The 16,135-nt window shown below is 39.8% G+C and overlaps 1 protein-coding gene across 3 annotated transcripts in view; it reads right to left on the reverse strand.

The window, feature by feature from the left end:
• Window positions 1–881: 881 nt before the first annotated feature.
• LOC126416290 (zinc finger protein 836-like) overlaps window positions 882–16,135 on the reverse strand; it is a 208,782-nt gene continuing 193,528 nt past the window's right edge. For all 3 annotated transcript variants that reach the window (XM_050083941.1, XM_050083942.1, XM_050083940.1), the window contains 4 exons: window positions 15,078–15,251; window positions 11,806–12,040; window positions 10,751–10,848; window positions 882–3,094 (listed from right to left, as the gene is read on the reverse strand). In XM_050083941.1, the coding sequence (XP_049939898.1) occupies window positions 2,978–3,094; window positions 10,751–10,848; window positions 11,806–12,040; window positions 15,078–15,251 (624 nt within the window). In that variant the 3' untranslated portion in view covers window positions 882–2,977. The remainder of the gene's footprint in view (window positions 3,095–10,750; window positions 10,849–11,805; window positions 12,041–15,077; window positions 15,252–16,135) is intronic.

Genomic DNA, 16,135 nt, shown 5'->3' on the forward strand with positions numbered 1-16,135 from the left:
GTCCTGCACAACTTCTTCTCTGAAGATAAGATGCTACTTTGGAGGAATTTTTATACCTTTAAAATAACTCCGTACACTCGAGAATACTTTAACTCAATCTCACTGTATTTTCATTACACATAACAATTTTCATACAACTAAAACATTTTTCGTAAGCTCGACACCTTCCAGTCCGTCAGAAACTATCTCATTCATTTTTCCATAAATACTGTCTATAAATCTCTCCAAGTTTAACAAGACAACTGTCCAGACCTTACAAAAGTAAGAGAATGAATGAATAAGTAATTCTCTCTTCTCTTCTTTCAACAACATTCAAATGTTCACACAATAATGTTTGACGTCACATGACACTTTTACTCCTTGACCTGGATGTGTAACTCCTTAGGCGGGCTCGGTAACTACCTGCCCGTGACGATCATCCATCCGATACACGTCTGTCCTGCACACACATAAATGTGGTGCAGTAGACACAGTTCTACTTTACGTTTGAGACAGTCGAAATACGAGGGTTTCTGGAATTTACTCTGAAATTCTCGAGGCACAACACTGGCAATGCAAAAAGGTCTTCACCATGTGACACTCGGTGCACTTTTCACCCAAGTCACCTGCGCATCATCTACTGAATATTCAGTCTCAAAAGATTGTTATGGTATAGAATATATTGGCAGGTGGTTTTCATAGTAAAATTTAAATAATCAATTGCTTCAGGAGAGAATACAATGTTACAATTTCTTATCATGACTGCCAATCAGGAAAACTGCACAATTTAACCCACTGCTCAATGAGAATCCAGTGTATTAATTACTGTGCCACCTGTGTGTGTACCAAATCAAAGAGGCAAGAGGAATGCTGTTACTGGATTAAGAGAAGTAGGAACAAGGTCTTAGTAACCAAATGCTGTTTATTGATCAATAATTAAACAACAAAGTCAGGAAAAGCTCTCCAAGAAAAAAGTGCTGATGGAGTACATAAAATTTTGTATTCACAATCACACACTCATACAAACTTCACACTGAAGTACAACAAGTATATGGATGAAAAATTTCTTGCAGTTACTAGGGCTGCTAGGAAAAGAAGCATATTTGATTTTTAAATAGTTTTGGATTAAACTGCAGCCTGATAGGCGAAAAATGAAGTTCTATAAATGGTCACCAGAATAGACTACACAATTTTATATGAAAACAATCCATTGCTAATTAACCACATATATATCTCTTTAAACCCTAACAGATGTACATCCATCAAAATAGTTTTATTTTACACAATCACAGTAAATTATCTGTGCAATAAATGTATAACATTTATGCTCTGACATGTTATTGTCGAATTTCTCACTTATTAAATGATACAATCCTTCTTTGTAGTAATCTTCGTCTATAGTTTCCAAAAGTATGATCTTATACACATGTATTACTAATTAGTCAAGTATAAACAAAGTGTATGAATTGTATTCAAAACATATGTATGATCAAATATAAGAGTTATTTAATTGTGAAATAATAACAACAACAATAATAATAAAACTGCTAGAGTCTTCTATCTCAATTTTTTTACAAATCTAATCCTAAAATGAGATACTAATGACACTCATCAGACACTGTTTTGACATCTCATCAAAATTCAAACACAAATATCTCAATTTACAATGGTCAAAAGCACATTAGTCGTAACATCTATATAAAACACTTCTCTGATACCTCATCCAATTTCAAACAGAAGCATCTTATTTCATGCTGGCAGAATGAAAATTAGTAAACACTTCTATGACATCAACTTTATAACTTTATTACATTCAACAATGAAAATAATGCAACAGAATATTTTAAACATTCATATATAGACATATATATATATTGTAATTAAACAACACCTCATATTTAACAACTATCTTTTCAGGTTTGTTATTTTTGTTGACACACTGTCATCATTTGATTGCCTATTTACAAATGATTCTATCGAAACAACAATGAGCACTACACAAAATTTGAGCTGCAAAACTATTTGAACAACAGTATAACATCCACAGAAGGTGAAAAAATTTGAAAAAATTACAGCTTTCTCATGTGCATCAATTGTAAGATGCAAATACAAGTTAGTACAAATGTTGCTACAAGCTAGAGACAGCAAGGATCTCGATTTAACATGAAATTAGATGGATAAATAGTACAAGACAAAACTTAACTATATTTTATGATGTTTACTACACCGTCTATCATGGCAAAGTAATTAATGAGAGTATCTTTTAAAAGCACCAGTTTTAACAGATATTGTAAACAATGTGGTACCTAAAATGAATGTACAGCTCACACACAACATTTATCCAGTTACAAGTAGAAGGGAAAAGCTACTAACTTTAGGAATCAAATGCATGTAAGAAGAGCAAATCCTTTTTTCCCTCACAAAGCAAATAAATAAAGATCACACAAGATTAATAAAATTCCAACAGGAGTGCCTGAAACCTCCACAAGCAATTACCAACTGTAACAATGGCTACAACAATCACCAATAGTGGAAGCAATGCTTCAACCTACACATGTAAAAAAAATTCACATTGCACTTGTAGTGCTCCCTGTAGCATGACAATTGCAGCCCTGATTCCTGCAAATACCTTTTCTAGAGACTAGTATTAAAATATTAGTGGACTTGCACTCCTCTAAACAGCAATACCAATTGCATCCAAAACAGAAGGTGAACAATAAAGCTAAAGTGTCGGTGAAGACAACAAGAGCTGTCTCCAACTGACAGATTCATCTGCCAAAGGAGAACAGCCCACCCAATCTCTACACATGCAGAGTGGGTGAGGAGGGGGCGCCTCCCGGCCGTACCCCCAGGCCCCCAGACAAAAACCCAGGCACAAAGGCCGGGGCAGTGCCAGCACAAACCAAAAATAGATGCCACCAACCACAGCTGGCAGCAACTCCAAACCAGGGTTCATCCTGGCATCCAAAAAAATCCACAGCAGGAGATCTTGCATTGCTCAACGTGGAGGCTCCGCAGCTGCAAACGGAACCAGTTCCGAGTCAATTGCCTGTTGCTGCCACGGTGATGCAGCAACACGCAAGAAATGTCCTCCTGGAACTGTTAGTCGCAGTTCCTGTGCCGACAAAATTAAATTTGTGTTGGGTAAAAATAAAACAACTTATTTATAGTAAAATAAATTTATATATCTAAAAACAAAGATGATGTGACTTACCAAACGAAAGCGCTGGCACGTCGATAGACACACAAACAAACACACAAAATTCAAGCTTTCGCAACAAACTGTTGCCTCATCAGGAAAGAGGGAAGGAGAGGGAAAGACGAAAGGATGTGGGTTTTAAGGGAGAGGGTAAGGAGTCATTCCAATCCCGGGAGCGGAAAGACTTACCTTAGGGGGAAAAAAGGACGGGTATACACTCGTACACACACACATATCCATCCACACATATACAGACACAAGCAGACATATTTAAAGACAAAGAATTTGGGCAGAGATGTCAGTCGAGGCAGAGGCAGAAGTGCAGAGGCAAAGATGTTGTTGAATGACAGGTGAGGTATGAGTGGCGGCAACTTGAAATTAGCGGAGATTGAGGCCTCGTGGATAACGGGAAGAGAGGATATATTGAAGAGCAAGTTCCCATCTCTGGAGTTCGGATAGGTTGGTGTTAGTGGGAAGTATCCAGATAACCCGGACAGTGTAACACTGTGCCAAGATGTGCTGGCCATGCACTAAGGCATGTTTAGCCACAGGATGATCCTCATTACCAACAAACACTGTCTGCCTGTGTCCATTCATGCAAATGGACAGTTTGTTGCTGGTCATTCCCACATAGAATGCGTCACAGTGTAGGCAGGTCAGTTGGTAAATCACGTGGGTGCTTTCACACGTGGCTCTGCCTTTGATCATGTACACCTTCCGGGCTACAGGACTGGAGTAGGTGGTGGTGAGAGGGTGCATGGGACAGGTTTTACACCGGGGGCGGTTACCAGGGTAGGAGCCAGAGGGTAGGGAAGGTGGTTTGGGGATTTCATAGGGATGAACTAAGAGGTTACGAAGGTTAGGTGGACGGCGGAAAGACACTCTTGGTGGAGTGGGGAGGATATCATGAAGGATGGATCTCATTTCAGGGCAGGATTTGAGGAAGTCGTATCCCTGCTGGAGAGCCACATTCAGAGTCTGATCCAGTCCCGGAAAGTATCCTGTCACAAGTGGGGCACTTTTGTGTTTCTTCTGTGGGGGGTTCTGGGTTTGAGAGGATGAGGAAGTGGCTCTGGTTATTTGCTTCTGTACCAAGTCGGGAGGGTAGTTGTGGGATGCGAAAGCTGTTGTCAGGTTGTCGGTGTAATGGTTCAGGGAACCACAACACCCTAATTCAGTAGTTAACCTTTCCTCCAAACCTCTCTCCCAATCCGAAACCTGTGTCCTATCCAAAGGCCTCACCTTCAGCCCCACTCCCAGATTCAACCAAACAGCCCTCGTCAAAGATTTACTGTCCTACACTTGTACTCTCTGCTGGAAGTATCACTTTGCCACGAAGAAAAATGATGCTAATCCTACTCCTAATGATCCAACTCCCCAAGACACTATCCAAACTGAACCCTGCCTGGAACAGTTCCATCCTCCATTACAGCGGGACCCACCTCCCCTTCCTCAAAATCACCCTCTCCAAACCTTCCAGGAATTTCTGACTTCCGGCCTTGCATCTCAATCCTTCTTAAAAAACCTTAATCCTACTCCCAACATCACCACTGCTGAAGCCCAGGCTATCCGTGATCTGAAGGCTGACCGGTCCATTGTCATCCTTCCGGCGGACAAGGGTTCCATGACCGTGGTACTTGATCGTCGGGAGTATGTGGCTGAGGGACTGCGTCAGCTTTCATACAACACCACATACAAAGTTTGCCAAGGTAATCCCATTCCTGATGTCCAGGTGGAGCTTCAAGGAATCCTCAGAACCTTAGGCCCCCTACAAAACCTTTCACCTGACTCCATCAACCTCCTGACCCCACCGACACCCCGCACCCCTACCTTCTACCTTCTTCCTAAAATTCACAAACCCAATCATCCCGGCCGCCCCATTGTAGCTGGTTACCAAGCCCCCACAGAACACATCTCCGCCTACGTAGATCAACACCTTCAACCCATTACATGCAGTCTCCCATCCTTCATCAAAGACACCAACCACTTCCTCGAACGCCTGGAATCCTTACCCAAACCGTTACCCTCGGAAACCATCCTTGTAACCATTGATGCCACCTCCTTATACACAAATATCCCACACGTCCAGGGCCTCGCTGCGATGGAGCACTTCCTTTCATGCCGATCACCTGCCACTCTACCTAAAACCTCTTTCCTCATTACCTTAGCCAGCTTCATCTTGACCCACAACTTCTTCACTTTTGAATGCCAGACATACCAACAATTAAAGGGAACAGCCATGGGTACCAGGATGGCCCCCTCGTACGCCTACCTATTCATGGGTCGCTTAGAGGAAGCCTTCTTGGTTACCCAAGCCTGCCAACCCACAGTTTGGTACAGATTTATTGATGACATCTTCATGATCTGGACTCACAGTGAAGAAGAACTCCAGAATTTCCTCTCCAACCTCAACTCCTTTGGTTCCATCAGATTCACCTGGTCCTACTCCAAATCCCATGCCACTTTCCTTGATGTTGACCTCCACCTGTCCAATGGCCAGCTTCATACGTCCATCCACATCAAACCCACCAACAAGCAACAGTACCTCCATTATGACAGCTGCCACCCATTCCACATCAAACGGTCCCTTTCCTACAGCCTAGGTCTTCGTGGCAAACGAATCTGCTCCAGTTCGGAATTCCTGAACCATTACACCAACAACCTGACAACAGCTTTCGCATCCCGCAACTACCCTCCCGACCTGGTACAGAAGCAAATAACCAGAGCCACTTCCTCATCCTCTCAAACCCAGAACCCCCCACAGAAGAAACACAAAAGTGCCCCACTTGTGACAGGATACTTTCCGGGACTGGATCAGACTCTGAATGTGGCTCTCCAGCAGGGATAAGACTTCCTCAAATCCTGCCCTGAAATGAGATCCATCCTTCATGATATCCTTCCCACTCCACCAAGAGTGTCCTTCCGCCGTCCACCCAACCTTCGTAACCTCTTAGTTCATCCCTATGAAATCCCCAAACCACCTTCCCTACCCTCTGGCTCCTACCCTGGTAACCACCCCCGTTGTAAAACCTGTCCCATGCACCCTCCCACCACCACCTACTCCAGTCCTGTAACCCGGAAGGTGTACACGATCAAAGGCAGAGCCACGTGTGAAAGCACCCACGTGATTTACCAACTGACCTGCCTACACTGTGCAACAAACTGTCCATTCGCATGAATGGACACAGGCAGACAGTGTTTGTTGGTAATGAGGATCACCCTGTGGCTAAACATGCCTTGGTGCACGGCCAGCACATCTTGGCACAGTCTTACACCGTCCGGGTTATTTGGATACTTCCCACTAACACCAACCTATCCGAACTCCGGAGATGGGAACTTGCTCTTCAATATATCCTCTCTTCCCGTTATCCACCAGGCCTCAATCTCCGCTAATTTCAAGTTGCCACCACTCATACCTCACCTGTCATTCAACAACATCTTTGCCTCTGCACTTCTACCTCGACTGACATCTCTGCCTAAACTCTTTGTCTTTAAATATGTCTGCTTGTGTCTGTATATGTGTGGATGGATATGTGTGTGTGTACGAGTGTATACCCGTCCTTTCTTCCCCCTAAGGTAAGTCTTTCTGCTCCCGGGATTGGAATGACTCCTTACCCTCTCCCTTAAAACCCACATCCTTTCGTCTTTCCCTCTCCTTCCCTCTTTCCTGATGAGGCAACAGTTTGTTGCGAAAGCTTGAATTTTGTGTGTATGTTTGTGTTTGTTTGTGTGTCTATTGACGTGCCGGCGCTTTCGTTTGGTAAGTCACATCATCTTTGTTTTTAGATATATTTTTCCCACGTGGAATGTTTCCCTATTAAAAAATAAATTTATAGCTATATTAACTTATATTTTTACATGTAACAGACCGTTTTGATGACTGTGACTGTATAGTAAATTTATGAATTAATAAAAAGTGACTCAAGCAGTAGAAATTAATTTTTAACTAGCATGATGCATTTTAGTAGCATAATGCCACCATCATGCACGTTCTCAACCAAAGTTTCCATCAATTCTGTAACAGTCTGGTTGTAGATTTCTGGACGTGGGCTATAGGGTGGAGAATTGGAGGACTCCCCTTGATAGATCAGGGGTGCACAACATAAAGGAACCAACTACTCTAACTACTTGACTGACCAGAGTGCTTGTGTAGTGTATACAGCACTTTGTTTAGGCTAGGCCATAGTGTGATGTCCTCTGATGAACACTCACCAGTTGATACATATAAAATGAAATCGGACTGCCAGCAAAGTAAAGACACTTTGGCTGTCAGAACTTTATAACAAAAATCCTTGACTTTAGTTAACTGGGAGAATTTCAGGAAAGTGTAGCTTTTCTATAAAGGAACAGCATATAGCACATTACTGCAACCCATTCTTGAGTACTGCTCTAGTGTGTGGGATGCTCACCAAATCAGATTAAAGGAAGACATTGAAGCAATTCACAGGTATGTTCCTAGTTTTGATACCAGTAGGTTTGATCACCACACAAGTATTGCGGAGAGGCTTTGTGTACTCAAATGTGAATCTCTGGAGGGAAGACGACTATTGAGAAACTTTAGAGAATCAGTATTTCAGGTCGACTGCAGAACAATTCTATGTCACCAATGGACAATTTGTATAAGAACAACAAAGAAAATATGAGTTCAGGCTAGTATGGAAGCATATAGGCAGTCATTTTCCCCATACTTCATTTGTGAGGGAAACAGGAAAGGAAATGGCTAGTAGTGGTACATGATATCCTCTTGCCGTACACCATACGGTAGCTTGTGAAATGTGTGTAGTGCACAGTGAGAAACACATCAAAGCTTAACTCTTTCACATACAGTTCTTTACATCATAGTAACTATCTTTGTGTGAAAATATTAAGCTGTGATGTGTTCTTCACCGTAATCTGTGTTCCAGACAGCTAAATTACCAACAAATATGATTGTATTTCAACACATCATCTCAGTGGAACCCCCAGCAAACAAAACTAATCACACTTCAGATCAACATAATGTACATGTAAGTGGAATGCACCTGATGATGGCAGCATGCTGCCAAAATGCATCATGCTAGTTAAATATTAGTAAAAAGTAACTGAAGCAGTAGAAATTACTTAATATATACATTGCCTTTAGTAAAAAAGTTTGTTCATTTATTGAAGCACACGGCATTTCAGTCCCCCTCCCTCAGCCACTTCTGCACCCCAATTTAACAATAACTGCAGGCTCCAATTAAAATACAAGTCTGTTCATAACTGCTTTTCTTGTATCAGTTTGTTCCTTGCACTTTTTCATGTAACAACAGAAGCAAAAATAGTTCCAACATTGGAACAACATTAATCGAGTTTTAAACACACTGTAACAGGAACAACTTTTGATGGACCTAAATCATAGAAAATATAATGTACACCAATAAAACAACATTTGTAGCTACAGAGAATTTTATCTGATTTTCAGTGGGTTGTACTACTGCAATCCTCCACTGATATTCATTGTAATCAGAATGAACTACAAGGATAACAGCCACAGAGATGGTTTGCACAGTGTCATTCACATGCATTGTTGTTGTTGTTGTCTTCAGTCCAGAGACTAGTTTGATGCAGCTCTCCATGCTACTCTATCTTGTGCAAGCTTTTTCATCTGCCAGTACCTACTGCAATCTACATTCTACTGAATCTGTTTAGTGTATTCATCTCTTGGTCTCCCTCTACTATTTTTACCCTCCACGTTGCCCTCCAATACTAGAATATGCCCTACCAACCTATCCCTTCTCCTAGTCAAGTTGTGCCACAAATTTATCTTCTCTCCAAATCTATTCAATACCTCCTCGTTAATTATGTGATCTACCCATCTAATCTTCAGCATTCTTCTGTAGCACCATATTTCAAAAGCTTCTATTCTCTTCTTGTCTAAACTATTTACTGTCCACGTTTCACTTCCATACATGGCTACACTCCATACAAATACTTTCAGAAACGATATCCTCACACTTAAATATATACTTGATGTTAACAAATTTCTCTTCTTCAGAAACACTTTCCTTGCCATTGCCAGTCTACATTTTATATACTCTCTACTTCGACCATCATTAGCTATTTTGCTCCCCAAATAGCAAAACTCATTTACTTCTTTAAGCGTCTCATTTCCTAATCTAATTCCCGCAGCATATTTAAATATGTCTGCTTGTATCTGTATGTGTGGATGGATATGTGCGTGTGTGCGAGTGTATACCTGTCCTTTTTTCCCCCTAAGGTAAGTCTTTCCGCTCCCGGGATTGGAATGACTCCTTACCCTCTCCCTTAAAACCCACTTCCTTTCGTCTTCCCCTCTCCTTCCCTCTTTCCTGATGAGGCAACAGTTTGTTGCGAAAGCTTGAATTTTGTGTGTATGTTTGTGTTTGTTTGTGTGTCTATCGACCTGCCAGCGCTTTTGTTCGGTAAGTCACCTCATCTTTGTTTTTATATATAATTTTTCCCACGTGGAATGTTTCCTTCCATTATATTAACCTATATGTTTACCTATACGTTTTTCCATCTGTCTTGCTTTCATTTGACTGCTCTTTATAATAATGACTGTAAATAAGCATGCAAATGGCTTTCTGTTTGATGATGCATGGCTAAAATAGCCTATGAATAATCTCATTGAGGATCTCCTCACTATGGACCTATGGAACGGAAAGTAGAGAGCCTTGCTTCGCTCGCATAATTCCCACGTCTGAGGGCAAGTGATTTTCTTTTTCTGGGCACATTCTCTTATATCAAGAGTGTACATCAACAAACTAAGTGCAATGGACAAGCTATACATGAACCATTCACCAAGAAATCTCAGCCACATCAAATGAAACATTTGGGTGTATTTTAGACAGCTTTGGTGGGGAGACTTCAAGAGTTCAAAAGAAAAAATTATAACCACTTACATAATGTCATTTGTTAAATCCAAAGACATTTATTTTATGGTTCTTAAATGGCAGAGGTATCCAAATATGTTACATTTCCAGAAAATAAGGTCTCAATAAACACGTTGAAATGTTGTGTAATATGCATCATTAATTAAAAACAGGCAAATATTTTTACCACACCAAGTATTACTCCAAACATAAGTAGAAGTTTGCTTTTTTAGAGAATATTGCAGTGTGTTACAGTGAAAGCAAGAATAGATCACAAGCTGGCAGGCCTTTCTAAAGTAGTTCAACATATAGGACACTGTGTACAAGTAGCCTGGTTGATGAACTGGTGAGCAGGCAATGAGAAGTGACATTTAGGCAGTCAGTAAAAGAGTTTTACCGCAGTTGCAAATAAATAATGAAACAATATTTGGTCAACCTGGATGTTACAATTGGCCTACTACATGCTACTACCTTGAGGTAACTAATTCCTACAGTCACTTCATTCCCCATTTGCACATTTCTTCACTAACTTTATGGACCATATACACAAGTTTATTTCAATATTGCTGTCATAAGATATAATTAACAATTATTTGAACATAGTATTTCATAACCGCCTCACCTCAGTTTCTTTACAACTCCCCATGGCCCCATCCACCATAAACAAGCAACTGTGTATGAAACTGAAAATGTTACATACCTTGAATGCCCTATCTCTGAGAGCTGAGGCATCAATTATAATTCCAGACTCTTGTAATTGCTGCAGATCTTCTGCAGTAGCTGCTATCTCATAATCACCTGGAAAGCATGATGATGTTTTTATGGTCAGTGTGACAATAAAATGCATCAATATGAAACATTAACAATGATCAACCAACAAATAAATAAAAACAATTTAATTATGGACAGAACTGTAACCCAGCAGATTAAAACTGTGTGCTGGACCGAGACTCGAACTTGGGACCTTTGCCTTTCGCGGGCAAGTGCTGCAAGGTTCACAGAAGAGCTTCTGTGAAGTCTGGAAGGTAGGAGACAAGGTACTGGCAGAACTCAAGCTGTGAGGATGGGTAGTGAGTCGTCCTCGGGTAGCTCAGATGGTAGAGCACTTGCCCACAAAAGGCAAAGGTCCTGAGTTCGAAGTTTAATCTGCCAGGAAATTTCATATCAGTGCACACTCTGCTGCAGAGTGAAAATCTCATTCTGAGAACTGCAACCCATTTATTGCCTCACAGGATTCACTGAGTTAAATACTGAGAATGATTATATCTCAAACTTTTGAAGAAATAGCTTGCAGCAGTCATAGTTCACATATGGAAAGGGCGTGTGTTTCAGTTGCAATAGAATTAGAGTAGCAGTCGACTATCATTTAAGTGTCAAAAGCCGCCACCACATACAAAACAATTTTCTTTGTATCATCATCATCATTTCCCATCAATAATAAACCACATATAATGTAAAATGCTTATCCCAACATTGAGTCACAATTTCCAGATTATGAAGTCATTGATGTTGTGGCATACATAGAAAGAATCAAACAAACTCTCATACAGATGATACAGTTTATATACAGAGAGAAATATTATGTTTTGTTGAACATATTACAGCTTTGTAAAACATTCCCTCCAGATACTTCTGTTAGCCTGCACCAACGAAACAATTTTACAATTTTTCAATTCAAAAATTAGAAAAATGAAAGATATATACTGAATTAAGACTGTGTGACCAATAAGGATGCTTTAACTCTAAGTTACTTACCAGGAACTATATTGATGACATTATCAACCAAAAGATCATCATTACTGGTGTGTCCATTTTCTGCATCAACAGTATCATCGTGGTCTTGGACAGAATGGTCTTTCTTGGTCAATGCTAACTGTGAGTAGTTGTCAGCTGTAGAGTGTTGTGGGCTGCGGCTACTGCCTGATCCTGATTGAGCAGGACTAGGAGGATTTCCAGATGATGATGAGCTGGTTCGCTGACCACGTGGCAGCTGAAGAAGTTCAAAATTGGTTTTGTAACATCAGTTGTGTAAGTAAGTGAAAAAACCAAGACAATGGTTGGCATATGCTAGGCAAAGGATGTTCCTTGAGCTTTTTCCAGCCTGAGTAACAGTTCACTTAGTCAATTATTGAAGTACGGCATTTCCATCCACAGTCCTTTTCAGATGGCTCCACATGTTATGGTTGCAGAAGGCAACACACTGTCCTACATTATAAAGTGACAATGTGGTGCAGCACAGCATTCCGAATATAATGATATTATGTTAATTTATCTAATCAAAGAGTGACGATTGCCACAGCTGAAAATACTTTTATTTGTGGTATCTGATGGTTGGACTGTTACTCCAGCTCACAGAAGCAAGGCATACCATGACATTGATTGTGATGTCACATAGGAGAGACAAAGCTTAGCTGTCAAAGGTTCAGAGCTGTAGTCCATGAACATATTACAGATTTAATGTAGTGACATATCAAAGTATGTTCACAAATTGAATACAAAAGGTTGCCTTATAGATCTTGTTGAAACTGAAAAATTAAATCAATATAGTTGCAATCATTAAGAAGTGCTTTCAATCATTTAGTAGAGAGTTGAAGAGAGATATGAGTTCCAGCATAGATACAGCTCCAATAGTGAGGAAGTCCATATCAAGAAATACACAGTTCCTCTGAATGTTGAATTCAGAAGCAACAGTTCAGAATTCTAGAGTCGCAGAGCTCATAATCTGAATGAACACACTCTACACAACTCCAGTAAAAACACTTCATTCTGGTGCCCCAGTGCAGTATCCAAACAATATTTGTGATGGAAAATCAATGAAATCGAAATAAGAAGAGTCTATTAAAGACAAATCAAGTAGAAATTAATTTCTGAAGAAAGAATTTTCAACAAGCACTTCTGTTGTCCTTAGAAACATGTTCAATACCCGAAATTACAGTGAAGCGCACAGGCCATTGTTGGCACTGCATTTAAAGAGATTTAAGAAGAATTAACTTTGTTGATGGGTAGTCATTAAATCCATGGACAACAGTTACATCAAAGAAAAGTTTATATATTATCTGAAGACTGGTGGTCAAGATCTATCAAATGACTAAAAGTGCTCTATTGGTCCCACAAGTACGAAACAGCACTGAGCAATGACAGCAGCAGCCGCACCTCTACCGACTGTAGCCCAGTTCACCCAGTGCAGTGATCCAGCTTCCTGCTAACACTGCACCACAGCGAGCTACTCGAGCATTGTTTGCTGTCCTGTGTTAAATCCTATCTGAAGGAGATGACTAGTTAAAGAGTATATTTGCAGTTGAAAGATCGTTTTAACAGTATTAATCTGACAGCAGTAGCAGCCTGAAGCAAATTACATGTGGTAGTTGTATACCTGTACCGACCCGAAATATGGAACAACACACAAAAGAATTTTTGAAAAGTTAGAGTGAGCAGTTTAGTAAACAAATACATTTTAAATATGTTAGATACTAAGCCAGATGCAAATAAAATTGAATTAATGGAACAATTAAGGACCCAAGGTGATGAACTAAGAGTGGAATTACAAGTCTACCATAAAAAACTTAAGGAACTCATTAAGGATTCATATAAAGAAAACTTGAATTACAATCTACTTTTCTACAAATATCAAAGGATTTACAGTTTTTTATAACTGTACAATCTGATTTTGCTGTAAATCCATTAATTAAGGGTTTCGTTTAGTTGGATATTGAATCAAAACAAACCTTAGACCACAAGTTTCAGAATAAATATTTCGAAACAGGATACAGATTTATGTAAGGTAGAAGCTTGGTATTCATTTTGACACTTTGGTGGAGGGCAATAATGATTTATCCAAACTAAACATAAAACAAGATGTTGAGTTATCTATTAACACATCTCTTTCACCAGAAGTTGTAGTTAATATAACTCTTTGGGAATGATTATCAGATCTTAATCCACATTTATAATTACACTGGTGGTCCACACATGTTACAAAATTTTGCCAGATTTCAGTTGTCCATTAACTTTTGATGTTAATTTACATGATACATGTGATGTTTTAATAAGATTATGTATTAATAACTCAGGATTAGTATTTGGTGAAGTAGCTAGTTACAAAAAAGACGAGTCAGATTTAACTGTACTATATTTCAACTATATGGTCTGACAAATATTAATTTTAAATATTTTTTGTAAGTTTAGAGAAAGACAAAAAGGTGGATTTGAAACAAAAGACGCATCACCTCATGCATATATTAAGAAAACTGAAGCATATGGGTCGACTGATGCATCCGGGACAACATCTTGGGTGCTCTTTGGATGTCACAGGCATGCAGGAATGATAGGTTTGTGATCTGTGTAAAAAATGCATAGTGATGCCTGTAAGGTTCCCATTTATCCACCTCAGGGAAGTTCGTCAACTGCAATAACCATAAAAATTGAACTTTGTCAATTACAGTGGGTAGACCCAAGGCTTTTTGATGAAGAATCTGGATCTGAAATAAAAATCGGGGAGAGGGTTTCCACTTGAAAATAAAAAGGTTGACCCCTCTCCCATGGGGGATGGGAAGGGAGTTTCAAATTTTTTAAATAACTTAAAAACTGCTTTTAGGATTCAGGAGACATTTTTACCTACGGACTTCTTATTTTTGTCTTTGTAACCATGTTACTGGCTTCTCTGTAGCTAACTGGGTTCAGTTTTTGTTCGATTTAATTTTATTTGATATTTACTCTGGACACTCAATTCAGCCATGGCGGTTAACCCTTCATGTTGGACGGCAATGGCCAGATGCCCAGGTTTTCCCAACCACACAGCCAGACCATGCATTTACCTGTCTGTCATTGTCCTGTAGTCTTGATAATTCTCATACTCAGGGTGTACACCAACCACTGAGGCTGAAGAAAGTGTGCTGTTAATTGTCACTCATATAAATAGGTTGGACTTCACGGAGTCTTATGTTACATTACTGACCTGATTTTGTAAAACACACACACACACACACACACACACACACACACACTCAAGGTTGCTCCTGAAGACCTACCTGCTGTCCTGGTGGCAGCAGCTCGATATGCTTCTTCCGCTGATGCTGTAGCAATTTTGCCTTCGAAGCGTATTGTTTATGACACCACTGACAACCATGAGGGTGGGTTGTGACACTACCCACTGTCTGAGAGAAAGTTGGATCAGGTAGGCCAGGTATCTCAGGAATTCCACCCTGAAAATTTTTAATATACATAAATAATCACGGTTTTCACTTTTTGTTTAAAATTAATGAGTTGCAAAACTCCCCACTGTAATTTAATATATACAAATAATAACTGTTTTACTATTTGTTTAATATAATAAATTTATTATTTTCATATGAATATGCTTCACTGGAACATTAATCTCGTGTTCCAGCCTAGGAACAACTGAGATACTCATTTAGTATGCTTCAGAACAAACTTTCTGCAAGCAGTACCACAGACCCTGACATGGTCACAAGACATTACACAGAACACTCCATGACTGAGATCTGGGCCTAAGTGCATAAGCATCAAAATGGCCTTCACTTTGCACTCCATACTGGCTCTCACTGCTACCCTCTGGCAATTACAATACACAACTGCATTGGTGGTAACTGTTTCTGGACATAACGTATGGTTGTTTACAACTAATGTGTGCTTGCTTTCTGGGCTATTGGGACAACATTATGAAACTACTTACTTCCTCGATTACAATGCTTTGGCATCACTTGGTCATTTACGTGTGTGTGTGTGTGTGTGTGTGTGTGTGTGTGTGTGTGTGTGTGTGTGTGTGTGTGTACTTTAACTGTGAGGAAATACTCCACTATCTATGGCATGTACAAATCTGGTAATGAGGATATATTTGTTAGATTGGTGCACAAGTTCTAGCATTCTTCCTTGTTATGTTTAATAAACATAACAAATACATATAACAGAGGCTTTAGTCATCAATAGTATATTCTCCTTCACTACTTGCAACAGTTTTCCAACAGTGGGATAACTTTTCAGTTTCGCAACTGTAGAAATCAGATGGTTTGTTAACAAAACGTGTCAGTGGTGATGGTTACACCTCGAGGAAGTAATTCGTATTACA

The sequence above is a fragment of the Schistocerca serialis genome, chromosome 8, assembly GCF_023864345.2.
Source record: "Schistocerca serialis cubense isolate TAMUIC-IGC-003099 chromosome 8, iqSchSeri2.2, whole genome shotgun sequence".
In the NCBI taxonomy this organism is placed as follows: Eukaryota; Metazoa; Arthropoda; class Insecta; order Orthoptera; family Acrididae; genus Schistocerca; species Schistocerca serialis.